The following is a 24,564-nucleotide window of genomic DNA, read 5'->3' on the forward strand; positions in this document are numbered from 1 at the left end:
CACTTCATCTCCTCCACCAGGGTTAGCTGACATCCAACCACGTCCAACATCTCATCCAGCCAAACATCAAACCAAACATTCAGCATCAAGATCAAATCAAATCAAATGTCTTTATGTAGCATGGTATCACAACAGACACTTGTCTCAGGGTGCTGCACAAAAGTCCAAGATCTTTAAAAAGACAAAATCCAACGTGTTCCACACCGAGCAGGCAGAAGCAACAGGTGGAAGGAAGCTCCGGCAGAACCGGGCTCGGTGTGACGGCCCATCCAGGACCGGTTTCATTCATTCAGCCAAACATCCAGCAAACACATCCAACATCCAGCAAACACATCCAACATCCAGCAAACACATCCAACATCCAGCAAACACATCACACATCCAACATCCAGCAAACACATCCAACATCCAGCAAACACATCCAACATCCAACATCCAGCAAACACATCCAACTGATCAGATGCAGCCACAACCAAACATCCAACCACTAAAGTTGACTTCGCTCATTTGAACTTTTGTTCAGTCAAAACATTTAAATGATTCACTTTAAATGAATTGAAACAACTGGAGAAAAAACACTAATGTAGGTATAAACTTTTTACAGTGTGTCGTACTCTCCACAGCTGATTCGATAAATATAATAAATAACACGATATATTTTATAATCCTCTTTACTTTCATTCTCACTGAACAGGTGACCTCATTCGACCAATAGGAACCCAGCCCTCAGACGACATTGTTCTGATCATTGTTTATTAAAAACATCACAAGTTCAGCCACTGGGCTCAGTAATGAGGCAGTAGGGGGCGCCATCATGAAACTTAATATTTAAATTATACCAGACTGTCTGATCCATGTCGGTCATGTGGACACAGTCTCCGTCTATAAACCCGTCCCTCCTGGACCGTCCCACAACGGAACGTAGACCCACTCCTCTGGTCGGCCGCCAGCACCTCCCACACTGAGGTGGCACGGTAGGCTCCGCCCTCCTCCTCTGACAGAGACGTGTCAGCTGATGTCACCACGGTGTCGTCCACCCACCACAGGATGTCCTGCGAAGGTGATGTCAGTCCAGAGACAAGACAGATCAGCAGGTGACGTCCTGGATCCTGAGACAGCGAGAAACTGAAGATCTGAATAGACGGAGCTGAAGACGAAGACGAGATCAACTCTGAGAGAACGTTTGTCTTAGTGCTGTAAACAAAGATGGACGACATGACGGCTCTCAAAACTGAAGCTAAATCATCTGTATCGCCCCCTGGTGTCTGGCTGCAGTATAGATCATATCCCCCCCTCCTCCATGTTAGCAGATGGGACATGGACCAAACTTAAATAATCAAAGTAGACGTTAAATAAATGTGTAAAGAGGTTTCTGTCGTTTCAGTCTGAGATATTTCAGCTTCACATTTGTTTCTTTTTAAAATAAACGTAAAATAAATATTAATGATTTTTAATCTATTCATTTCTGTTCATATGCTTCAGTCCTGACAAACATTTAGAATCTTCTTCAGACAAACTTTTAGAAAATGAATCAAACCTGCAGTGATGTGATGATGATGATGAGGATCTTCATCACAGTCACATGTTTGTTCAGTCGAAAGAACCGACAGCTGAGTTTCTCCACTGAAGAACACAGAGACAGAGCATCACACACAGAACCACACACACACACACACACACACACACACACACACTGTTGTGTCACCTCGGGATGATGAAGATGAAGATGAAGATGAAGGTCAGTGTCGAGTTCATCCTAAAGAAACTGAAAATTAAGATTTTTATTCACTATGACGTCATCACAGTGATGGAAAAATATATAAATATCTTTTAATATATAAATATAAAATATTTTACACAGTTTTAACAAATCTATAAATGTACCAGATCTAAGATGGTTTTATAATAGCGCCCTCTAGAGTTGATTAATCCATCAGCATGAAGTCGACCGATGTCCGTGTTATTATTCTGTCAAAGATGAAATAAAACTTCATACCATGTTAACTAACCCCCCCACTCTTAATATCTTTAAAATAATTACAATCACTTGATTTTATCTCAATTAAATTCATAGGTTTTCTATTTAAATTATATCTTTTTTATGAATCATCTTTTTTTAACCTTAATATCCTCAACAACAATCATATTGTTGTTCCATCTTCATTTAAAGTCTTGATTACATTTTTACTGTATTAAGATGAATTTATATATTCAAGGTTTCGTCATCAGTTGTTATAATAAATAAGTGTAATAGATTTTACCTGCTCAGTGAGTTTGTCTCTTCAGCATCAGTCAGTTTGTCATGTGGGACTGAAACTGATCCTCTGATCGACTGTGGATTCACTGAGTCTGAGAAAAACAGAAAAACAGGAAACCGATTCAACTGCTGGAACCAGAGAAGACACATTCCACTAAATGACACACAACAAGACACACTAACACAACAAGACACACTAACACAACAAGACACACTAACACAACAAGACACACTAACACAACAAGAACACAACACAGTGTCAGTTTGTCTGTTGGTGGGTTTGAGTCCAGTGTCCTCTCTCTCTCATCTCTGAGTTTGGAGCTGTTGGATGGACAGAGGCTGTTTACAGACGTTTACACTGATGAACAGTTTTAATAAAGTTGGTCGAAAACAAACAAGGATCAGCTGCCGTCAGGATCAGCTGCCGTCAGGATCAGCTGCCGTCAGGATCAGGATCCACATCAGTTAGTTTGTTTCAGCACAGATTGATGACAGGAAGTCTTAATTTGAAGGAGCTTCCTGCGTCTGTCAACAGGTGAGTTTAAAACGAGACTCACAGAGGAGACGAGGATCAGACACATGGAGACGGACGCCATCATCATCATCATCATGATCATCTTCATCATGAACACAATGTGGATGATTTATAATTAAAGTGTCTGTTTTTAGGTGATCCTGAGTTATAGTGTGTGACCTGTCAGCAGGGGGCGCTGTGATGCAGCTGAACCACTGCTGAGGTCAGAGTGGAGGATGATTCTCATCTGATGTTATCCTGTTAGCTCCTGAAGCTAATGCTCCATGTCTGTGACCTCTGACCTCATCAGACCTCACTGCACTTCCTTTGTTTGGAGGAATCCCTAACTCTAACTTAAACCTAAACTCTAAGTCTAACTTAAACCTAAACTCTAAGTCTAACTTAAACCTAAACTCTAAGTCTAACTTAAAACTAAACTCTAACTTAAAGCTGAACCCTAACTTAAACCTAAACTCTAAGTCTAATTTAAAACTAAACTCTAACTTAAACCTAAACTCTAACTTAAACCTAAACTCTAACTTAAAGCTAAACCCTAACTTAAACCTAAACTCTAACTTAAACCTAAACTCTAAGTCTAACTTAAACCTAAACTCTAAGTCTAACTTAAACCTAAACTCTAAGTCTAACTTAAACCTAAACTCTAACTTAAACCTAAACTCTAACTCTAACTCTAACTTAAACCTAAACTCTAAGTCTAACTTAAACCTAAACTCTAAGTCTAACTTAAACCTAAACCCTAACTTAAAGCTGAACCCTAACTTAAACCTAAACTCTAACTTAAACCTAAACTCTAACTCTAACTCTAACTTAAACCTAAACTCTAAGTCTAACTTAAACCTAAACTCTAAGTCTAACTTAAACCTAAACCCTAACTTAAAGCTGAACCCTAACTTAAACCTAAACTCTAACTTAAACCTAAACTCTAACTCTAACTCTAACTTAAACCTAAACTCTAAGTCTAACTTAAACCTAAACTCTAAGTCTAACTTAAACCTAAACCCTAACTTAAAGCTGAACCCTAACTTAAACCTAAACTCTAACTTAAACCTAAACTCTAACTCTAACTCTAACTTAAACCTAAACTCTAAGTCTAACTTAAACCTAAACTCTAAGTCTAACTTAAACCTAAACCCTAACTTAAAGCTGAACCCTAACTTAAACCTAAACTCTAACTTAAACCTAAACTCTAACTCTAACTCTAACTTAAACCTAAACTCTAAGTCTAACTTAAACCTAAACTCTAAGTCTAACTTAAACCTAAACCCTAACTTAAAGCTGAACCCTAACTTAAACCTAAACTCTAACTTAAACCTAAACTCTAACTTAAACCTAAACCCTAACTTAAATCTAAACTCTAACTTAAACCTAAACTCTAAGTCTAACTTAAACCTAAACTCTAAGTCTAACTTAAAACTAAACTCTAACTTAAACCTAAACCCTAACTTAAACCTAAACCCTAACTTAAAACTAAACTCTAACTTAAACCTAAACCCTAACTTAAACCTAAACCCTAACTTAAACCTAAACTCTAACTCTAAAAGTGTTAAGCCTCAAACAGTCCATTGAAGAAGTGAGGACCAGACAAAATGTCCTCCCAAAGGTATTGAAGTGTCCATAACTACTCACACAATGTGACAGCTTCTCTCTCGTCCTCTCAATATGAGGGAGGAGGGAGGAGGAGGGAGGAGGGGGAGGAGGAGGGGGAGGAGGGGGAGGAGACGGTTGAGATTTCAGGGAGGTGGAGCAGGGGGTGTGGCTGAAGGAGCCTCTCCCTCCTGAGCTCAACTGAAAGGAAAGTCCAGCTCACTTCATCCTGAGAGTCTGAGAGCAGCGTCTTGTCTTCATCCTCTTCATCTCTTCATCGTCCTCCTCCCTCTCAGCTCTCCCCTCATGGCGGCCCCCTCCAAGTCGTCCCAGAAGGCCAAGAATGTGGCCATCGCCCTGCTGGCATTGTGGTCCATCGTCTCTCTCATTGTAATCGTGGTTTGGGCAACGTCTCCGGACCTGAAGAGCTCGGCGCAGTGTCGGGCCGAGCTACAGGACATCAGGGAGAAGCTGGAGGGCGCTAAGGTGGTGTGGGGGAAGGACCGGGTGGCGCTGGAGGAGAAGGTGGAGAAGGAGAGGGAGGAGCAGGTTCGCCTAACGGCCAACAACGTGCTGCTGCTGGGACGCCTGAACGCCACCAACACCTCGCTGGAGGAGTGTCGGCAGGAGAACGTGAGTCAAACACACACTGTAAAAAAACTCACACGTTTTAGCATGTTTGAGTCGGATTCACTTTTATACTAAAGTGAGAAAAATAAATCAGATGTGAATCATGTTTGTTTTACTGTGTCGGGGTCAAAGGTCACTGAGGACGTGTTCTCTAAAACTCATCACTGTTGCCATGGTTACGGCTGCTGGTCTCATTTCCCTTCGAGATTCATTTGTCAGGTGTCTTCTCTGACTTTTAATTTGTTCTGCACTTTAACACAATGATTGAAAGTTTTTGATTTATTTGAGGAGAAACATCAGTTTGATTTTTGTTTTGCGAGTTCGAGTTTCACAACATGAAGACGATCCTGTGATGTGACTCATTCAGAGCAGATCAAAGAGACGAGAGGAGGAGCTTCCGTCTGTGACGACAAACCAGATGGAAGAAAGAGACATTTCTGTGGTTTCAGTAAATCTACAATATTCATGTCTCAGAAACAGTCGATAGAAATTACTTCACAGGGAAAGGTTTTACTTTTACTCCAGTAAAGAGGCGGAATCAGTACTTTTACTTCAACACAAGTATCTGTACTTCAACTGGAGTGAAGGATGTGTGAAGTTTTACCTACTCTGTTTTTTACAGTGTAACATTAAACTGAAAATAGAGTAGCCCCGCCCTCCTCGGCCTCATGTGACAGAAACATAACAGAAACAGAGAGTTTGCTCGTCAGGATCTGGATCAGTTCACTTTCTATTCTCGTGAACTCGTTTGAACTCCTCCCTCGTTCTTCTCTCTGCAGCAGTTTAGTTTCCAGCTTCATATCCTCAGAGTTGTTGGTTGGAAAAAGTGAGTGTTTGCTCTCCCTCCTCCTCGGGCCCCACCCCTCTTTCCTTCCCTCCCTCACTCCTTATTTTTTCCTACCTCTCTGGCGTTTCCTCCTCCTCCTCAGGAGGGAAACTCTCACATCATGCCTGTGGATTGTGGACGAACGTTACTTTTATTTATAGAAGCAGAAAGTGTGTGAATGTTGGAGACGATTCTTTTTGCAGATTACACAGACGAACGTTAAATACCCAGAATTCCCTGTGTGAGAGCAGGTCATCTGGTGTGACACTGAAAAGTCTTAAAAAGAATCAGGTAGTTAAAGGAAACATGAACAATCTATTAAAGTTCCCCAAACAAATCCAGGTGAGGAGAGAGGCCGACATTGTGCAACGGAAGGTGTCGACCAATCACAATAGAGTGAATCAATCGGCCAATCAAGAGGAGGGTCTTAAAGAGACAGGAGTTAAAACCAAGAGTTTGAGACAGAGGCTGAAAAGAGGAGCTGCAGCGATGGACAGCCGTTTTATCAACCTGCAGACGTCTCAGGCGCCTGATCTCATTCTTGACAGGAACTTTGTCCTAATATCAGAGACAGAGTCACAGGTCTGCAGTCTGTATGTCTGCAAGGATTCTAAAACTTTATGGATGTTGTGATGTGGCATGATTTCTCCTGGCGCTGCTGATGGAGCAAAAAGAGGAGCCGTACACGTAGAAGACGAAGACGTCCACTTGGACAGACGAGGAGGTTCCAGATGTTTTGGTGATGAGGGCCGACGCCGTGTGGACGAGCTGTAAACAACAACACTGATCTTTACACAGTTTAGACGTCATGTCCCGCCTCCTGCTGCTCTACAGGCTCCACCCCTCGTTACCCACATGTTCCTGTTGTTGTGAACGAGTCGGACGTTCGGCTGAGTTCATGTCTGAACTGGAGCTTTACTGAGCGTCCAGAGGAGCTGCATCACTTTGTGTCGCAGGAAGACAACGGATGGGTCTCACCTACAGGGACAGATGCAAAGAGCAGCCCAGTGTATTGTGGGAGTCTCCACCTGGAGGTCACCTGACCTCACGTTACCCTGCTGCATGCTGGGAAGATCCCTCAGCTTTTAAAACGTGTTGTAGAAGCTACAACGGAGTGGTCTCCGTGGTGACGACACACCTCGGCTGTGAAACTTCTGAAGCACGCGTGATATTTACAGCTGATGTGTGACACACGTTACTTTAACATTTTCACTTTAACTTGAGAAAGCTCCTCAGATTCAAACTCATCTCATTTATTTTGTCCTAAATAAATTTTGCTTCTGGAGAGAATTCAAAATGTAAACACTACCTGACTGAAAGTATGTGGACTCGTCACTGAGGTCCAGCTGTGATGTTATTGGACAGAGACACTGAGGACAGAATTCCCTCCTCTGTTCATCCACCTCTCATCGTGTCCCTCAGTTTGAACATGTTTCAGTTTGAACATGTTAACAACAGACATGTTAAAAGTTGCATGCTCCTGTGCTCACACTGCCCCTAGAGGACGTTTAGATTCAACGTGTTTCTCTGCAGATTTTGCAGATGAATTTTATGGACGAGTCGACGAATGAGACGGAGCATCAACAAACTTTGTCTGTTCCAGAACTTTTAGAAACATCTGAAGAAGCTGTTGATCGTTTTATTGAAGATGTTCAGAATAATCTTATCGATCTTCAGGAAACTGCAAAAAATAAACAAATCCACCAAACTGTTCCGAGTTCTTCATGTTTAAAGTTTCTGCTGAACATTGGAGATAAACTCTGGTTGTTAAGAACTGATCTCAGTTCAGCTTCACTCTTCCACTGGAGCTGATGGAGACTCTCAGTCACTTGTTCTCTCAGGAGATGAACCCGCTCAGCAGAGAGAGAGAACAGACTCAGGGAGCGAAGGAGGAAACGTTCTCCACCTTCACTCATCAGACTCACTTTAATCAAACTGAGGGTTAAGGTAGAAAAGTGTAAAAGGATTTCATCAGTCTGCTTTTTAGTTCGTCATCAACTTCTCATGGTCAGAGACACATCACCAGAGTGTCCTCAGGATCTTTCAGCACTTCACATCATGAAGTGATAAACTGTAGGTCAGTATTATTATTACCACAGTAGAAGTACACAGTGAACTGTACGTCAGTATCATTATTACACTAGATGTACACTGTGTACTGTATGTCAGATATTTGTTGGGCCTGTCCCTTTAAGAACTGATGATCTCACCACAGGAATGTTTCTAGAAGTCGATCTGGAGTCGTCCTGTTTTCAATCACCAGCTCGACCCTGACAGCTGACGCCAGGCGTCACAGCTCAGCTGAGGGTCAGTCCGAGCAGGGCACAGGATGAAGAGGGAACTCACCTGAGCAGGTGAACGCTTGGTTGTAGCTCCTTCTCTTTAAGGCCCAGTCTGCTCTGATTGGTCAGATCGGCCTCTGCTCTTGTAAGGGGGCGTGTCACACGAGGCTGGCCTCATGATGTCATGTGACGTCACAATGATGCAATGAGACAACGGAAGATAATTGATATTGATTCTCATTGATAGATTTTTCTATCAGACTGAGAACAGATGATGATTAATGACTCTGTGCTTGTGTGCGTTTGATTCGTGCTGCAGGTCGTCCTGAACGCCAACATCAGCTTCCTGCTGGAGGAGGTGGAGCGACTGCTTCAGACCGAGACCAACCTCACGACTCAGCTCGGCCTGAAGGAAGGTAACGAGTGGAAAACCTCCATCGCTGCCATGAAAGGAGACTTTCTCCACAACCGCATTCTTAACTTCTGCACCCCCCATCCCCTCCTCCCGTTACCATGACGACTGTGAGTCATAGTAAATAAACACACACGATTGGACGGATTTAAAAAAAGTACAAACAGCAGTGTTGTTCTGTTTGAGAGAGAAAAGAGTCTCATGTCAAAAATCAAAAACCACAAATTAAAAGTTTAAATAAAAACCTCAGTTTCCACATGTGATGAATGAAAGAAGGAAGAAAGGAGCGAAAGATTTACCAGTAAAAAGAGGGGGAAGAGGAAGAGAAAGAAAAAAAGCAAATGAAAAAAATATGAGGGAAAAAGATGAAAAAACAGGAAGATAAAGAAGGGATGACAGAAGAAACATACAAGGAAGTAGAGAAATAAAAAAGAAGAATTGACAGTTAAATTAAAAAGCGATAATAAAGAAAATAACAAAAAATAATAAAGGAAAAAGACAAAAAAGTGAAAAAGTAGAAATTTTTGAAAGAAGAGAAAAACTGAACTGAAAGATGAAAAGGAAAATAATGAATGGAAAAAAGAAAATGGAAAAATTCAAGTAATGATGGAAAAATAAAAAATAAGACATTTTTAAGAAAATGAATTTTGAAAAAGCTAAAAAGGAAAAACTAATGACACAAAAATATAATAAAACGTTTTCAAAGAAAATACGACAGAAAGAAATTAAATAAGAAACAGGAAGAAAAATAAGTAACAGAAAAATAAAAGGAGGAATGAGAGAGAAGGGAGGTGAAGATTTATCAAAAGAGAAGAGGAAATGGAGAAACATTAAAAAACAAAGGAAAGGGGGGATGATGGAGGGAAAGGGAACAGAATTAACAATGGAAGAGAGGGATGAAATAACAATAGAGGTGAAGAAAGAAGCTGGAAAGAAAGACAAGAGACTGGAGGAGAAACAGGAAGAAAGAAATAAAAAGAAAGACGGAAGAAAAATGTAGAAGTTGAAAATAAAGTAAATTTTCTTACAAATGAAAGTTAAAATGTATTTGAAAATGTTTTCAGTTATTTTGTAGTGTTTCCTCTGACCACATGACCTCTGACCTGTGTCTCCATGGTAACTCAGTCCAGAGGGTTTCCCTATGAAGATGTCTCAGAGCTACGCTAACGCTAGCTGCTCTGAGTTCCTGTGAACTCCACACAAACTAAACTGTCATTAAGGATCAGAGCGTTTCTTTAAACACTGAGAGAAAACTTCATCCTTTTTTTCCATTGGATTCTTTCAGGGAAGGAAATGAGCTGTTGTGTGTATTTAGTTTTTACAGTGTTCGATGAATTAAAGGTATTTTCCCTTTTGATAAAATCGTCAGCAGCAGCACAAACAGTGGCCTGATGGGAAGCGGACAGACGCTTTACTGAAGGTGACTTCCTGCTGTGAACAGCTGGAGGGAAACGATTGGATCCTGTTTGAAGCAGATATGAGAGTTTAGTGTGAACTCGTCTGTCTGCAAACAAGAGGAAATATTCAGCAGAGATTAAATGTAACGACAGGTTTAAGACCTGAGGAGACCCGTAAGAAGCTAACACGGAGGCACAGTTTGAAAACCGTAGAGTTTTCAAGACAACCGCTCTCTTTTAATTAAAACAGAGTCAAATTGTAAAATCAGTTTGATTTGAGACGTGAAGCATCAGAGAGACTGTTCTGTTGGTCTTCGTTGTTTTACGCAGTGAAGTGACTCGTGGTTGTAGAGACGATCAACAGGATGTGGGTTTGAAGTTAAATCGTTCTCAGAAGATGAAGCTCAGTTCTTGGATTCTGCTTCTGATGTAGAATGTTTAGCCTTTTGTTGAATCTGATCCAGAATCAGCTCATGAAGCAGCTGAGGAGGAGAAAAGGTTGATGCTGGCAGCTGAGTTCATTCCTCACATATCTCACTGATAACACTGAGTTTCCTTATAAGTTAAAGCAGCTGTTCTCAGACAGGGCGTCTCTGCAGAACAAGGTGTGACCCCCCCCCCCCCCGTCCTTTGTTACTGTTGCTATGTCAGGATGTCAACAGTGGACATTAGCCACTTCGACTGGAGGGTCACTTCTTCACTGTGAAAAGAATCTGAAGGTCACTTACGTCTCGGCTGCATGGTCGTCATCTGCAGCTGTTTTCTCAGGTGTCTTTAATTTAGTGATGAATCGAATCTCAGAGGAAGAAACGTCCTGCAGCGAAAAAGACCTTTTTAAAATCAGGATTCTCAGTTCAACAGTTCAGAGCCTGAAAATCCAATCTGAAATTAAAGTACCTGGGTCCAGATGTTCAGTACCTGTAACCTGTAGCTGGGTCCAGATGTTCGGTACCTGTAACCTGTAGCTGGGTCCAGATGTTCAGTACCTGTAACCCGTAGCTGGGTCCAGATGTTCAGTACCTGTAACCTGTAGCTGGGTCCAGATGTTCAGTACCTGTAACCCGTAGCTGGGTCCAGATGTTCGGTACCTTTATCCCGTAGCTGGGTCCAGATGTTCAGTACGTTTATCCCGTAGCTGGGTCCAGATGTTCAGTACCTGTAACCTGTAGCTGGGTCCAGATGTTCAGTACCTTTATCCCGTAGCTGGGTCCAGATGTTCAGTACCTTTATCCCGTAGCTGGGTCCAGATGTTCGGTACCTTTATCCTGCAGCTGGGTCCAGATGTTCAGTACCTTTATCCTGTAGCTGGGTCCAGATGTTCAGTACCTGTAACCTGTAGCTGGGTCCAGATGTTCGGTACCTGTAACCTGCAGCTGGGTCCAGATGTTGAGGCCTCTGTGTGTTTTTCAGATCACATCGACGCCCTGCAGCAGAACCTGACTCAGGCCTCTCATCAGACCGAGTCATGCTTCAGTCTGAAGGAAGCCGCTCAGAGTCAGATGGTGGCGGCTCAGATCCAGACCAAAGCCTGCGAGTCCAACCAGCAGTACCTGCAGAAACAGCTGTGAGTGAAGCGACAGCGCCACACGCTGTTTGATCATGGAACAGAGGGAGAGTCAGGTTTAAGTCTGTTGAGACTCAAAGTGAGAGACTCAGCAGTTTAAATGTGCAGCTCTGTGATTGGACGGAGACTCACCCCCCCCCCCATCTCTCCACAGTCACAAGTGTAAAGCTGTCGACTCTCAGCCTCCTCAGCAGACGACACCGAAGGAGAACCAGGCCTCCACTGACAAGAGGTCTGCTGCCCCACCCCTCGCTGGTATTCCGGTGCTGACGCTGCTCGTCTCCGTTGCTCTGCATCTGATGACCTGTGAGTGTCACAACGGTCTGATAATCACTCACACATGAATCTGAATCACATCAAGATGAAATGAAAACCACAGGAATCCCAGAGAGCACAAACAAACTGCTGCACCCAAACGCATCGTGTTAAATCTGAGGCGTTTAAAGACCAGGGTCACTTCAGCTACATCTGTCAGACTCACAATGCATTCTGGGAAACTCAGTTAGTTCAGTAAACAAAGGCACAGATGATCGACGCAGACGCGTCATTAAAACCCAAACTCACTGTAACGGAGTGGTATTAAACTGTGTGTGTGTGTGTGTGTGTGTTTTCAGGAGCTCTGCGTGTCTGAGTCTGAGAGTACTGTGGTCCAGGAAAAGGGGGCGGAGCCTGGACAAACCTAATGACTGCTGTACAAACTTCCTGTCTACACAACAAACAGATTGCTATGGAAACGCTCCCATCACGCTGTTGTATGATTGGACACAAACTTTGCTTTAAGTGGAAAAGCTGAGACGTTCACTGACCGTTAATGAATTCGTTTCCTCAACGCTTCACAGAGATCACTGTTTGCACTTCCTGCTGCTGGTTTCAACGTCCTGCTGCTGATTTCCACTTCCTGCTGCTGGTTTCCACTTCCTGCTGCTGGTTTCCACTTCCTGCTGCTGGTTTCCACTTCCTGCTGCTGGTTTCCACTTCCTGCTGGCTTCTTCTGCTTTAGTCTGTTCAGTTCTGCATCAGTTTTCAGACAACTTCAGATCCTCATGGTCAATCTCCAGTTTCATTCACAACACTCAGTAAGGATTTGTCTCCGTCCTCGGGGAACTGGTCCTGTGGAGGGAAACTATGGGTCGTACATTTTTTATTACATTTCGGCAATTAACGCTTGTTGTTATTAAACCATTACAGGTGAAGTGTTTTACATATCATCGATATTGTCTCTGTCAGTGCCACTTAAACTGAGACGCCCATCTTCTCTTCCTGGTTGGTTCTCATCAGTCACATGACTCGACTAACAGCGGTGAAGACAAAGCGTTGTTAACACTTCCTGTCAGTAACAGTTCCACCTCGTCGTCGATCAGAGAAAAGACTTTTCACCATCACTGTTCCTCTATTTCTGTAACTAAGCAACCAGCTGCAGCGGAGACAATCTTCTTCCTGTTTACACCACATGACCAATCAATGGTCATTAGACAAGTGTTTCCTGGGCCCTGAAGTATGAAGCAGGATTTGTGGTTATCAGGTTAACTTCAGGTTTCATTCAGAATTTTCTACGAAGCTGTTGGAGGGTTGATACTTGGAACAGAAGATTTTGATTGGCGGCTGAGTGAAGGGTCAGAGGTCAAGAAGAGCTGTGTCATGATCAGCATAGACTTTTTGATAATAATCAAAAATGATTGATCAGAGTCAACATGAGGTTAAACAGTTGAATGACGCATGAGTCGGCTAAAGAGCGTCGTTCTTTTTCCTGATGTAAACTGAATCAAACTTGACGTGTGTGGAACTCGTGACGATCTGAGATGAAGTGAATCTAAAACCTGATTTTTAAATGATCATTAAAACCTGGTTCACAGCTGACAGGAAGCTGACGTCCCTCAGTTCTCCTGATACCGATCGATCGTCAATGACCAGCTGATACAGATGAGAACAGGGTCGATGAGTGTGAAGGAATTTTGATCTGCTTTTGTTTCCGTGCTTTTTATGATGTTTAACAAATGAAAAACTTGCAGCTTGAAGCTTCGTCACTGCAGCTGAAGAATGACTCGACTTTTAGAAGCTTTTTTATTTTATCTGATGCTGGTTTGGGATTTACTTTGTTTGGGGGATTGATGTCAATGATATGAATAAATCTGAGGAGTTTGTTAAAGTCAAGTGTGTTTTCTTTGCTACATTTCATGAATCTGATATAAATCAACTTTATTTAAGCTTCTCTACCTTAAACCTCAGCTTGATCAAAGTGAGTCTGATGTGTGAAGGTGGAGAACGTTTCCTCCTTCGCTCCCTGAGCGTCTGTTCTCTCACTCTGCTGAGTGGGTTCATCTCCTGAGAGAACAAGTGACTGAGAGTCTCCATCAGCTCCAGGTGAAGAGTGAAGCTGAACTGAGATCAGTTCTTAACAACCAGAGTTTATCTCCAATGTTCAGCAGAAACTTTAAACATGAAGAATCTGAGCAGTTTGGTGGATCTGTTTCTGTTTCTGTTATTTGTTGCAGTTTCCTCGATACGATTATTCTGAAATGATTCTATACACATGCAGCTCCTCGACAGAATCCAGAGGCTCTGTGGAGTTCAGTGTCTGTAAAGTGTTGCTTTGACAAAAGGTCAAAGGTCAGAGTTCCTGAGATTTGTTTGATCCTCTTATTTCACATTCAGAAGAAAATTGTTCATTTCAGTTACACTTCAATTAAGATTTTAAATGAAAATATAAAAACTTAAGCGATGAAAGATTAGTTTTGTGTCTCTCGTTTCCCCTTTAAACTGCTCAGATTTAATTAACTGCAGTTAATTATTCCAATATTACAAAATGTGCTACAAACAGATCTGTGGTTCATCCAGATCAGAAACGTATAAGAGACTTTTAGATGGCCTTGGACTGAAAGGGTTAATATCACCACCAGCTGACAGGACACTAACAGGACATGAGGACGAGGGGTGTGTGCCGTCGCTGCAGCAGCAGGACACTTCAACAGTAAAACAACTATTACACATAAAGACGAGTGGAGTTTTTAAAAACCTGCCTTTATTTTGAAGGACGTTTGTCTTTCGACTCTACAGACATTTGAAGACATTGAAGTTACAGACGGTTCCTCTGGGACATCCACACAGCTTCCCGATCCTCGAGCCTTTACGCAGCGCACACTGCTCGCCTGCATCACACTGACACACACACACACACAGTCAGTCTCAATATGTATTAACATTGACATCTAAATCATGTCTGTAGAAACTTTCCATGTATTTGTATTTTAATTTGTTCCTGTTGAAGAAATTGTTCTTTAATGATAGTTTTCATTTCTGACGACGTTTGAATTTGAGTGAATTAAACCTTTAATTTCCTTCACGTTGTCGTATTAGAAACAAAAGGTTCTCACTGAAGGAAGCCAGCCGAGTTTCTTCTCCGTCAACGGCAACTGTTTACTCTTTAACTTCTCCAGAACCTCCTGCAGAGCTTCAATCTGTGGATGAAACTGAAATGTGATTCTGAAAACAAAGGGATCCACAGATTTAAGTCAGAACAAAGTTCTGAGTCTGACTTCATTCAGACTTCTCGCCTGCTCCTAAAAATATCTACAGATGTTCTTTAATGACTCTGGTGCTGAGAAATTAAGTCCAACCAATAAATCAGTTGGCCAATAATCGGTGCTCTTACAGAATATACATGTATACATATATACACACATATACAAAATGTATCTGAATCAGATTTACTCCATATATCAGTACTGTCCCTTAAAAAATCCATAACGATCAGCACAGTGGATAAATGTGAGACATTAAGTTCTAACTCACCAGTTCTTTCTCCTCCTGCATCTTGGAGGCGTCGTCCTCATGTGGTCGCTCCTCTCTCAGCTCCTCACAGCTCCCTACAAAAACCAGCAGCCAGCAGGAGGCGCTGAGCAGCAGCATCCTGCTACTGACCATAGTGCTGGTGGACTCGGACCGGGTGGAGGACGCTGAGGGACGTTGGACACGTCAGACCGTCCTCTGGATACTGAGGCAGAGTCAGACATGAGGGTTTATATGAGAGCAGCTCTGTCGTCACTGTGTTTGTTCAGTGTGATGAGACGACACCTCAGGTCAGAGGTCAGCAGAACATCTGCTCCTTCAACAGGACGTGACGAACATCTGGCTGTAAAGTTTGTTTCTGCAGCTTCACCAAATCACAGCACGAATATTTGAAACCTTAAAGACGTGAAGTCAGTGATTCTGCATCAATGACTCTCATCACATCATAATCAATCAATCATCAATCATCACATCTGCCTCCAATCATCAATCAATCATCAATCAATAATCAATCATCACATCTGCCTCCAATCATCAATCAATCATCAATCAATAATCAATCATCACATCTGCCTCCAATAATCAATCAATCATCAATCAATAATCAATCATCACATCTGCCTCCAATAATCAATCAATCACCACATCTGCCTCCAATAATCAATCATCACATCTGCCTCCAATAATCAATCAATCATCACATCTGCCTCCAATAATCAATCAATCATCACATCTGCCTCCAATAATCAATCAATCATCAATCATCACATCTGCCTCCAATCATCAATCAATCATCAATCAATAATCAATCATCACATCTGCCTCCAATCATCAATCAATCATCAATCAATAATCAATCATCACATCTGCCTCCAATAATCAATCAATCATCACATCTGCCTCCAATAATCAATCAATCATCAATCAATAATCAATCAATCATCAATCACCACATCTGTAGGAAGCTGTTGAGACAGATTTCTGTTGAAATGTATAAAACCGGTCTGAATGTGACGGAGCAGTGACTCTGCAGGTTCATTCAGGGGCCACGTTTACGTCAAACGTTCGTTTCATATCCTGCTCAGACTGAGACGTCTTCCTGTGACCGAGTCAACATATCATTTATTATTCAGGTCAATCACCCCCCCACGCTCACCTGAGCTGTTCGTCTCGAGTGTGACAAACAAAAATGAATGAATCTGTTCCTCAGAGACGTCCTCAGAGACGTCGTCCTCTCCTCAGAGACGTCCTCAGAGACGTCCTGTGTCCTGATTTTTAACATGAAGCTGTTTTATTCAGTGTTTTTAATGGATGGAATCATCTGCAAACTTAGAGGGGGGGGGGGGGGGGGGGGGGGGCTCAGACAGGAAGTCTGCTAACCAGCAGGTTTGTCTCCTCACGACAATAACTCCTCAACTCATGAGTCATCGCTGCTCCCTTCTATCAGAGATATTTGAGCTTCTGGAGGAAGTGGATTGTCTTATTCAGTCTAGTTGTTATCGTGCCGACAGAGACCCCTAGTGGCAGAAAGTGGCATGTTTAAATATCCTCTTCAGAATCTGAGATCAGTTAATTCACATCAGCATGAAGATGAGAAGCACAAACAGTCTTTCACCTGTTTTTAATAACGAATACTCTTTTGTCCATGAATCTGAGTTTCCAGCTGTTTATCGTCCGTCACTGAAACAGCTTCATATTAAATCTTAAATCTTAAATCGATCAGAGTTAAAGTTTATAAAACCACAATGTGATATTTATTTAGTTCCATACGTGTGAAACCAGGAGAGAATATATGAAATACAATCAAACTGCAAACTGCACGGACAGATCAAATTCTTGTTTCTCAGACGTGTAGAACGATTCTAAATATGATGAATCAATAATAATGTTTGGAGTTTATCTTCCTCTGGTACATGGCACACAACAGAATACATGTGGTACTTGTACACAGCAATCTCCCAGAATTAAATATTAAAAAGGTCCCAAATACTGTGAAGTGACAGGAATGAGTTCGTGAAGTCAACGTTGCCTGTGGAAGTAAGAACTCGATATTAGAGGATATTAAATTCAATCACACCACAGTCGTGTCAATCAATCATAAATACAAATATCATGTTTACGTACAAGTATCAGTTGTGATGATAAATATTTGTATAAAGATATAAAGTCTCCACGAGGGAACGTTGTTCTTCCTCAGCCGCAGAGACGGAGCTCACCTGCAGGGGGAGACACTTAGTTAGCCGCTAGTGTTAGCGGTTAGCTCCCTCCCCTCGGTCAGTAACCATAGCAACGGGTTGGTTACCAGGTGAACCGGTCTGACCCTCGGGTACTAGTTGTCTGTCAGGTTAACAGAGAATCGAACCTGTGGTGCGGCTCCGTCGTTTCTTTTCTGCCATTTTACAACATTTACGCGCCACAACAGCTTCCGGTCCAACCTTTCAAAATAAAGATGTTAACATGAAACTTTGAAATATTGTGTCCTTCAACCGTGAACATTTTATTTTGAAATACAACTTTCCTCATTTTTGAGTGAGCTTGACTTTATCTAGTAAATCATTTACACAGTTTATACAATTAAACAAACCATATCTGTATATTTTAAACACTTTATTTATGTGATAATCTGTTAAAGTGGATATACTTAATAAACATTATGTGTTGATATAATTTACATTATATCAGGTGAACATTTGTCACTTTTGGATACGAGAAACGAAAAAATAAGAAATGTGTTGTTTCAGTGTGAAAATATAAATGTATTGATTTTTGGTTCATCAGCTGATCACGTGTATTTATGTTTGATTGAACATGTGTGTGTATGTTCTTCACATGTTTGATTCAAATAAATCTGATGGAGACACTCTGATGTGTCTATTGTAAAGTTTTTCTTATTTAACTTGACCTTTAATATTAAATCTCAAAAGTTTCAAAGACTTAAAGTTAAAGCTCCAGTGAGTCAGATTCAGGTGAAAGGATCTATTGGCAGAAATGTAATGTAGAATAATCCTCATGATGTTTTCACTAGTTCATTTCATCTAAATTGTATAAATTGTAGTTTTCTTTACCCCAGAAAGACCCTTTATACATTTATACTTTATATTTAAATTGTACCTTTAAAACCCAGTTGAATTTCATTTAAAAACATGTTAAACACACACAGCTTTTACTTTGACTTCAACATTTAATTCAAAAACCTTAATTTTATTCCGTCAAATGAATGTAAAATTTTATTTTAATTAAGAACCAGGTGAAAATTACCTTAAACGTTTGCAGAGGAACTTAAAACCAGCTAAGGCTCAGTTTACTTACTAAAAAAATCCATTTATTTTTGTATTTTTAACATGAATCTGGATTTTGCAGCTAATATTGAACACATGTCCAAGAAACGTTTCTGGTTCTTTCCTCTTAACAGTCACATTAATCTTACATTTATTGAGTTTAAGTTACAAAAACGTTAAAAATTGATCCTGCAAAAACACAGAACCTTAATATTTACACATTTACAGCTTTAGTTTAAACTTTACATTTGATTTCAAACATCTCAAACTTTTATTTTTATCCTGAATGAAAACTTTTGAAGTTTCTTTTTCAGAGTTTCTGTATCAAATGACAGTTCTTTGTTTGTATTCATTAAAACTCTGCTGATCCTGAATCTTTCTTTTGTTCTGAACTTTTACAAATGAACGATCGATGAAACCAATGACGTCATGTGACCCGGACTTTCACACAGACGTTGATCTGATCAAAACTGCAAATCAATTCAGATCCAATCAGCACTTCACACGTGTCCACCGCAGCAGCTGTGATGAGCTGATCCTCTGATCTTGTCTTTGTTCGTCAGGTTTCTGTCAAGCTCAACTTTCTCTTTCATCTGTTCATGATGAAGAACTCCTCATTGAGTGATCAGTGACTGAGTCAATTCATCACCAAGTTTTATTTCTTCAAAGTTGTTTATCTAAATTTAAATTGTGTCAGATTCAATGTTTTTACTGTTTTTGTCAACTTATAATCAAATTCAACACAAACAGTCAAATTATTCTTCAATTTCAGTCCAAGCTGCAAAAACTTTGAAACTTTATTCTGCCGAGACGAAGAAACGTGGTATTTAGAATTGAAAAGCTTTTAAATGTTAATGTTATTGACACATTATGAGATTAGAGCTGGTTTAACACTCAAAGAAACAATCATCCAATCAATGAATCCATCGGTTCGTTCATTGATCAGTTGGAAAAACCAATAAATCGTGAAGAACATAAACAGATGAATGAAAGTCATTTAAACAAACCGACGACAAATTCAAATGTACGTCATCAAATATCAAAAGAGAAAACAATCAAAACACTGAAAAAGTAACGACTCAAGTGAATGATAGTGACCCCAACCAGCAGGAGGCGCCACAAGATCACAAGAAATCCACCAGCAGCTGAGAGATTTAAATACAGAATCATTTGACATTTAACCATGAACTTTTCAATGGTTTTACACTTGAATATATTTCTATAGATTGTTTAATATTATATTGGTTTGTTTGAATATATTTCATAGTTTGATTAAATATTAATTTATAGTTTCTTTGGTTGAATTATTGTAAGTTTCTTTAGATAAAAGCGTCAATGTAATGTCAAATATACTTTTATATTGTGCTAATATTATTTTAAAGTTTGTTTAAATATACTTTTATAGTTTGGTTCATATTATTTTTACAATTTATTTCAACATATTTTTCGTTTTTGATCTTTTTCACATTTATCCTAAAGTCAAACTGACGCTTAAACTAAATTTAAGATTTTAGGAAGTTTTTATGTTAAGATAAGGGTCAAATCTGTGACATCAGTGACTTTAAGTCTTTAACTTTGACAAAGCGAAATCTTAAATATTCTTTAATTACAGATTCTCTCATTAAATATTTAACTGACCTGTTTCCAAGTTAAATTATTATAAAGGTACAATTCAGAGATTTATGGGAAGTTATGTAAAGTTTGAAAATAGGATTTGGTAAATTTAAAGATATTTTTCAAGAGATTTAATTTAAAGAGAAAATATGTTAAAACCCCTGAAACCTCAGGACCCCCCCCCCCTCCCCTCCCCCGTGGTTTCTCAGAGTCCATGTCCAGAGACATGTCCTGTCCTGTCCTGATGCTTTCACTGCTGCAGGGTCCCCACAGCGCCGCTGGGGGGCGTCAGAGGCCTGGTGCAGGAGGAGACGTGACGTCACCGTGTGATTGGCTGAGACATGAGTTAAGTTAAGTTAAGTTAAGTTAAGTTAAGTTAAGTTAAGTTAAGTTAAGTTAAGATAAGATAAGATAAGATAAGATAAGATAAGTTAAGATAAGATAAGATAAGATAAGATAAGATATTTACTGGAGAACAGCAGTAAAGTGAGAACAGTGAAATACACACTGAGTGAAGTTATAAAGTAAAAACACAGAATGAAAACTGAATGAAAACAATATTACACGTGTGAAACTGATTCTTCTGATATTAATGTTTTCATTAGGTTTATTAGAACGTTATGAAATGTGAGTCTCAACCCAACCTGATGCTCTTTGCACTAGTTTGAACAGAAAATAACTTTTTGCACATTTGTGTTTATGTACAAACGTTTTTTTCTTAAAGAACTAAACAGATTTTACTACACAGTGTACTACACACTGTACTACACACTGTACTACACAGTGTACTACACACTGTACTACACACTGTACTACACTTTCATCCTTTCATTCAAACCACTACAGTGATGTCTTGATTCTCTCGTCGACCTCCTTCTGACCTGCTGCTCCAACAACTGTGGATCAACAACACAACAATGAGATCACAATATTATTATTACATTATATTATTATATATTATTATATAATAATAATATTATATATATAATAATAATATTATTATATAATAAAATATTATTATATAATAAAATATTACTATGATCTTATGTCATTATATCTCCATTGTGCGTGGACGCGCCAGTGCACGAGCAGAGAGAAGTTACATGGGAACAGTCACCTGAAGATTCCGGGGGGGGGGGGGGGGATTCTCGCAACACCCCACGTGGGTTCTGCTCCGGCTGCAGCTCGTTCAGCCAATGAGCGCAGAGTCCGGGGGACGTGTTGACAGCAGCGGACCAATGAGGGCGCGGAGTGTCGGTGACGAACAGAATAAAGCTCCGGGTTTCTGCTGCTGGACTCTCACTCCGCTCTCACTCTCTCACTCTCTCACTCCGCTCTCACTCTCTCACTCTCTCACTCCGCTACGGCATCGAACACGGAACTGTACTCTGCAGCCTCTACCCGGATCTGGACGAACTGGATTAACCGTCACGCGGACTTTACCGGATCTTAATGATCTTTACTCTGGACCTGGTGGATTATTTATCTGACGTCATGACTCTGGAGGAAGTGATCGGACCGAACTGCACCGACAGAAGGTTCGTTACTGCAGCTCGTGACGCACGATCGGTCAGGGCGCGGGTGCAGGGGAGGACCGGGTCCTGAGTTCCGGTGCATGTTTCAGGTGTCACGATCAGTGTCCGTCACGTTTCTAACTCTTGTTTGTGTGTGTGCGTGTGCAGGATGGAGACGGTGCGCGCGGCCCTGGAGCAGCTGCTGGTCGCAGCGCAGCGACAGAACTGTCTGACTGTGGGCGTGTACGAGTCCGCCAAACTCATGAATGTGTAAGTATCTATAACTTGTCTTAAAGAAACCAGAATGCATCACTTTGACCTTAAACAGCAGTGTGATGACGTGAACTGACCCCCCCCCCCCCCCCCCCACGCTCGTGCCCCACAGGGACCCGGACAGCGTGGTTCTGTGCGTGCTCGCCACCGATGAGGAGGATGAAGACGACATCGCGCTGCAGATCCACTTCACGCTGCTTCAGGCGTTCTGCTGCGACAACGACATCAACATCATGCGCGTGTCCGGCGTCAGGAGGCTCGCTCACGTGCTGGAGGAGGACACCGAGGACAGTAACGGGAACGAGCCCAGGGACCTGCACTGCATCCTGGTCACGGTAAGTCCACGTGACACTGAGTTACCTGCTGGTAAAGTTCAGTTTGTATTGTTCCTTTGATGTCTCTTTGATGTTGTGATGACGGTGCACTGTGTAACCGACCCTCCGCTTTGTTCCCGGTGTCCGGTGCAGAACCCCCCGGTGCAGCCGCTGCAGTGTCCGGCCCTGCAGGAGGTCAGCAGCTTCTGTGACGAGAGTCGCTGCAGGAACCAGTGGGTCCCGTGCTTGGCGCTGCAGGAACGCTGAGTCGAGCCGAGTCAGACCGCTAGGCAGCGGTGAGACACAGGAACCAGTCCAACATCAGGCCTCGTGCACAAGAGGAATACCGGTGTTAGAGTGACGTCACGGACCGAACAGGACGAGCCCCGGGGACAGGAGAGGGAGGGGAGAAGAACTTCCTGCTTCCCGATTGGTGGATGAGTTGGTCCCGGGTGCACTCGAGGTCCCGGAAGTGGGCAGAAGTGTTCGGGTCCAGAGAAGGCAGAATATTTTCTACTGAAACAAGGGCTGTCAAGGGCCGAGTGGCAGCACCTGGCTGTCACGTGACTGAACCGACCAATGACTGAGGGGGGGCAGAGCTCACCTGAGCTGCAGGAGTTCACCTGTGAGAGAGCGTGACCTCATATGTTTTCATTATTCGTGACGTGATGACGTCACAGCAGCGTGTTAGAAGTGAGCAGAGCCAATGAATATAAATTCAACTGTTGATTAATGATCAATAAATGATTGAAGGAGAAAGATCGATTACGAGTGTTTCATCGTGTGTGTGTCCGTGTGTGTGTGTCTGTGTGTGTGTCTGTGTCCGTGTGTGTCCGTCCGTCCATTTGTTGATATTTTAAAATCAAATAAAATACACACACTGGCCAGAAGTATGCAGACGTGTCCGTACCTCAGCGTCTTCTTGTTTCCATCGTTCTGCAGATAGTTTCAGATCATGAAACAAATCAAACTCAGTCTTCATCAGAGAATCAAAGTATCTGAAGAGTTTAATGTGTAAAGAGCTTTAATCACATCCTGGTTAAAGAACCTTCACCTGCTCAGAACCTCATCTCCAGGTTCCTGGTTGTTCTGAGTTTAATGTTAGGATGTCCACATACTTTTGAGCAGATCAAAGAAAATCAAAGAATCATAAATAATAAACAATATTAATTCAACTGTTGATTAATGATGAAGGATCGATGACCAGTGTTTCACCCAGGGTGTGTGTGTGTGTGTGTGTGAGTGAGTGTGTGAGTGTGAGAGAGAGTGTGTGTGTGAGTGTGTGTGTGAGTGAGAGTGTGTGTGTGTGTGAGAGTGTGTGTGTGTGTGTGTGTGTGTGTGAGTGTGTGTGTGTGTGTGAGTGTGTGAGAGTGTGTGTGTGTGTGTGTGTGTGTGTGTGTGAGAGTGTGTGTGAGTGTGTGAGAGTGTGTGAGTGTGTGTGTGAGTGTGTGTGTGAGAGTGTGTGTGTGTGTGTGTGTGTGTGTGTGTGTGAGAGTGTGTGTGTGTGTGTGTGTGTGTGTGTGTGAGAGTGTGTGTGTGTGTGTGTGTGTGTGAGTGTGTGTGTGTGTGTGTGTGTGTGTGTGTGTGAGTGTGTGTTACTCTATGTAACAAACTCTACCTGTGATGTCACACCCTGTCGTAAAGATGACGGAGCTTACAGGTGAGCTGCTCTAACTTCAAGACAAACTCCTCCAGGTGACGGACAGCTCAGCCAATCAGCTGCCAGGATAAGGCTTGTGTGCATATTGCCATGACGACACTGAGCCCAGTGTGTTGATGTTTGTCAGTCGGATGTTTTCTGATTGTGGATTGTTTGAATGGATCATTGTGACAGACTGAGGACCAGAGGTGAGGACCAGAGGTGACGACTACAGTGACGTGATCAACACGACCACGATGACCACGACGACCACGACGACCACGACGACCACGACCACTCATCATTCATCCCAACGAGCAAAACCTGTGTTTGTAAACAGCTTTTTGACACTTGTGTAAAACACAATGAAATAATGTCACAGGTTCAATAAAAGTTTATAATAAATAAGGTCATGAAAGTGCATGTTGTTTTACAGACTGTTGTTGTGAACACACACACACACACACACACAGTGTGCACCATGCAGTTACATTAAACTGATCTGACATCTGATTCAGGGACGTCACAGTGTGACTGCTCTTTATTTTTGGACTCAGAGGGACGAGCAGCAGCTCAGTGTCACTACAGCAGATATTTCTGTTCCACGAGCAGGAGGAGGCTCTGCGTCACGTTACCATGGAAACAGATGGAGCCTGAGT

General features: G+C 41.7%; 3 protein-coding genes and 2 long non-coding RNA genes across 10 annotated transcripts; 2 read left to right on the forward strand and 3 right to left on the reverse strand.

Moving 5' to 3' along the window:
* Window positions 1-928: 928 nt before the first annotated feature.
* On the reverse strand, window positions 929-1,733 carry LOC138406769 (uncharacterized). The gene is made up of 3 exons (XR_011240139.1): window positions 1,706-1,733; window positions 1,538-1,623; window positions 929-1,052 (listed from the first exon to the last, which is right to left on the reverse strand). It is a non-coding gene; the product is annotated as an uncharacterized lncRNA (long non-coding RNA).
* Window positions 1,734-1,884: 151 nt separating this feature from the next.
* LOC138406768 (uncharacterized) lies at window positions 1,885-4,487 on the reverse strand. Its single transcript, XR_011240138.1, has 3 exons — window positions 4,419-4,487; window positions 2,262-2,349; window positions 1,885-1,968 (listed from the first exon to the last, which is right to left on the reverse strand). It is a non-coding gene; the product is annotated as an uncharacterized lncRNA (long non-coding RNA).
* A 34-nt stretch (window positions 4,488-4,521) lies between these two features.
* On the forward strand, window positions 4,522-13,633 carry LOC109644405 (rootletin). The gene is made up of 5 exons (XM_020109773.2): window positions 4,522-5,009; window positions 8,434-8,530; window positions 11,334-11,487; window positions 11,642-11,793; window positions 12,102-13,633. Coding segments are annotated over exons 1-5 (732 nt in total). The 5' UTR covers window positions 4,522-4,682; the 3' UTR covers window positions 12,104-13,633.
* An 851-nt stretch (window positions 13,634-14,484) lies between these two features.
* Window positions 14,485-17,645, reverse strand: LOC109644408 (cocaine- and amphetamine-regulated transcript protein-like). 5 transcript variants are annotated; one of them, XM_069519750.1, is made up of 6 exons: window positions 16,889-17,169; window positions 16,654-16,790; window positions 16,430-16,541; window positions 15,277-15,478; window positions 14,859-14,942; window positions 14,485-14,643 (listed from the first exon to the last, which is right to left on the reverse strand). In XM_069519750.1, exons 4-6 carry the CDS (start codon window positions 15,406-15,408, stop codon window positions 14,536-14,538), a joined length of 324 nt encoding a protein of 107 aa, XP_069375851.1. In that variant the 5' UTR covers window positions 15,409-15,478; window positions 16,430-16,541; window positions 16,654-16,790; window positions 16,889-17,169; the 3' UTR covers window positions 14,485-14,535. The 5 variants fall into 5 exon arrangements, with proteins under 5 accessions (XP_069375851.1, XP_069375881.1, XP_019965334.1 ...); XM_069519780.1 differs by lacking the exons at window positions 16,430-16,541; window positions 16,654-16,790; window positions 16,889-17,169 and adding exons at window positions 17,264-17,302; window positions 17,490-17,645; XM_020109775.2 differs by having other exon boundaries at window positions 16,654-17,054.
* Window positions 17,646-21,436: 3,791 nt separating this feature from the next.
* LOC109644407 (growth arrest and DNA damage-inducible protein GADD45 beta) lies at window positions 21,437-23,025 on the forward strand. Of its 2 annotated transcripts, XM_069519431.1 has the most exons (5): window positions 21,462-21,472; window positions 21,508-21,703; window positions 21,848-21,949; window positions 22,065-22,287; window positions 22,420-23,025. In XM_069519431.1, exons 2-5 carry the CDS (start codon window positions 21,618-21,620, stop codon window positions 22,531-22,533), a joined length of 525 nt encoding a protein of 174 aa, XP_069375532.1. In that variant the 5' UTR covers window positions 21,462-21,472; window positions 21,508-21,617; the 3' UTR covers window positions 22,534-23,025. The 2 variants fall into 2 exon arrangements, with proteins under 2 accessions (XP_019965333.1, XP_069375532.1); XM_020109774.2 differs by having other exon boundaries at window positions 21,437-21,703.
* The last annotated feature ends 1,539 nt before the right edge of the window (window positions 23,026-24,564 follow it).

Source organism: Paralichthys olivaceus, chromosome 3, assembly GCF_024713975.1.
Source record: "Paralichthys olivaceus isolate ysfri-2021 chromosome 3, ASM2471397v2, whole genome shotgun sequence".
NCBI classification, from domain to species: domain Eukaryota; kingdom Metazoa; phylum Chordata; class Actinopteri; order Pleuronectiformes; family Paralichthyidae; genus Paralichthys; species Paralichthys olivaceus.

What these genes read in the sequence shown, in the direction of transcription:
- LOC109644408 (XM_069519780.1), bottom strand. Translation starts at nt 15,408, where the DNA reads ATGGTCAGTAGCAGGATGCTGCTGCTCAGCGCCTCCTGCTGGCTGCTG. An exon ending in TGCAGGAGGAGAAAGAACTG is followed by an intron (nt 14,943 to 15,276) that starts GTGAGTTAGAAC and finishes TTTCATCCACAG; the next exon opens with ATTGAAGCTCTGCAGGAGGT. An exon ending in AACTCGGCTGGCTTCCTTCA is followed by an intron (nt 14,644 to 14,858) that starts GTGAGAACCTTT and finishes TGTGTGTGTCAG; the next exon opens with TGTGATGCAGGCGAGCAGTG.
- LOC109644405 (XM_020109773.2), top strand. Translation starts at nt 4,683, where the DNA reads ATGGCGGCCCCCTCCAAGTCGTCCCAGAAGGCCAAGAATGTGGCCATC. An exon ending in AGGAGTGTCGGCAGGAGAAC is followed by an intron (nt 5,010 to 8,433) that starts GTGAGTCAAACA and finishes TTCGTGCTGCAG; the next exon opens with GTCGTCCTGAACGCCAACAT. An exon ending in TCAGCTCGGCCTGAAGGAAG is followed by an intron (nt 8,531 to 11,333) that starts GTAACGAGTGGA and finishes TGTGTTTTTCAG; the next exon opens with ATCACATCGACGCCCTGCAG.
- LOC109644407 (XM_020109774.2), top strand. Translation starts at nt 21,618, where the DNA reads ATGATCTTTACTCTGGACCTGGTGGATTATTTATCTGACGTCATGACT. An exon ending in CCGAACTGCACCGACAGAAG is followed by an intron (nt 21,704 to 21,847) that starts GTTCGTTACTGC and finishes GTGCGTGTGCAG; the next exon opens with GATGGAGACGGTGCGCGCGG. An exon ending in TCCGCCAAACTCATGAATGT is followed by an intron (nt 21,950 to 22,064) that starts GTAAGTATCTAT and finishes CGTGCCCCACAG; the next exon opens with GGACCCGGACAGCGTGGTTC.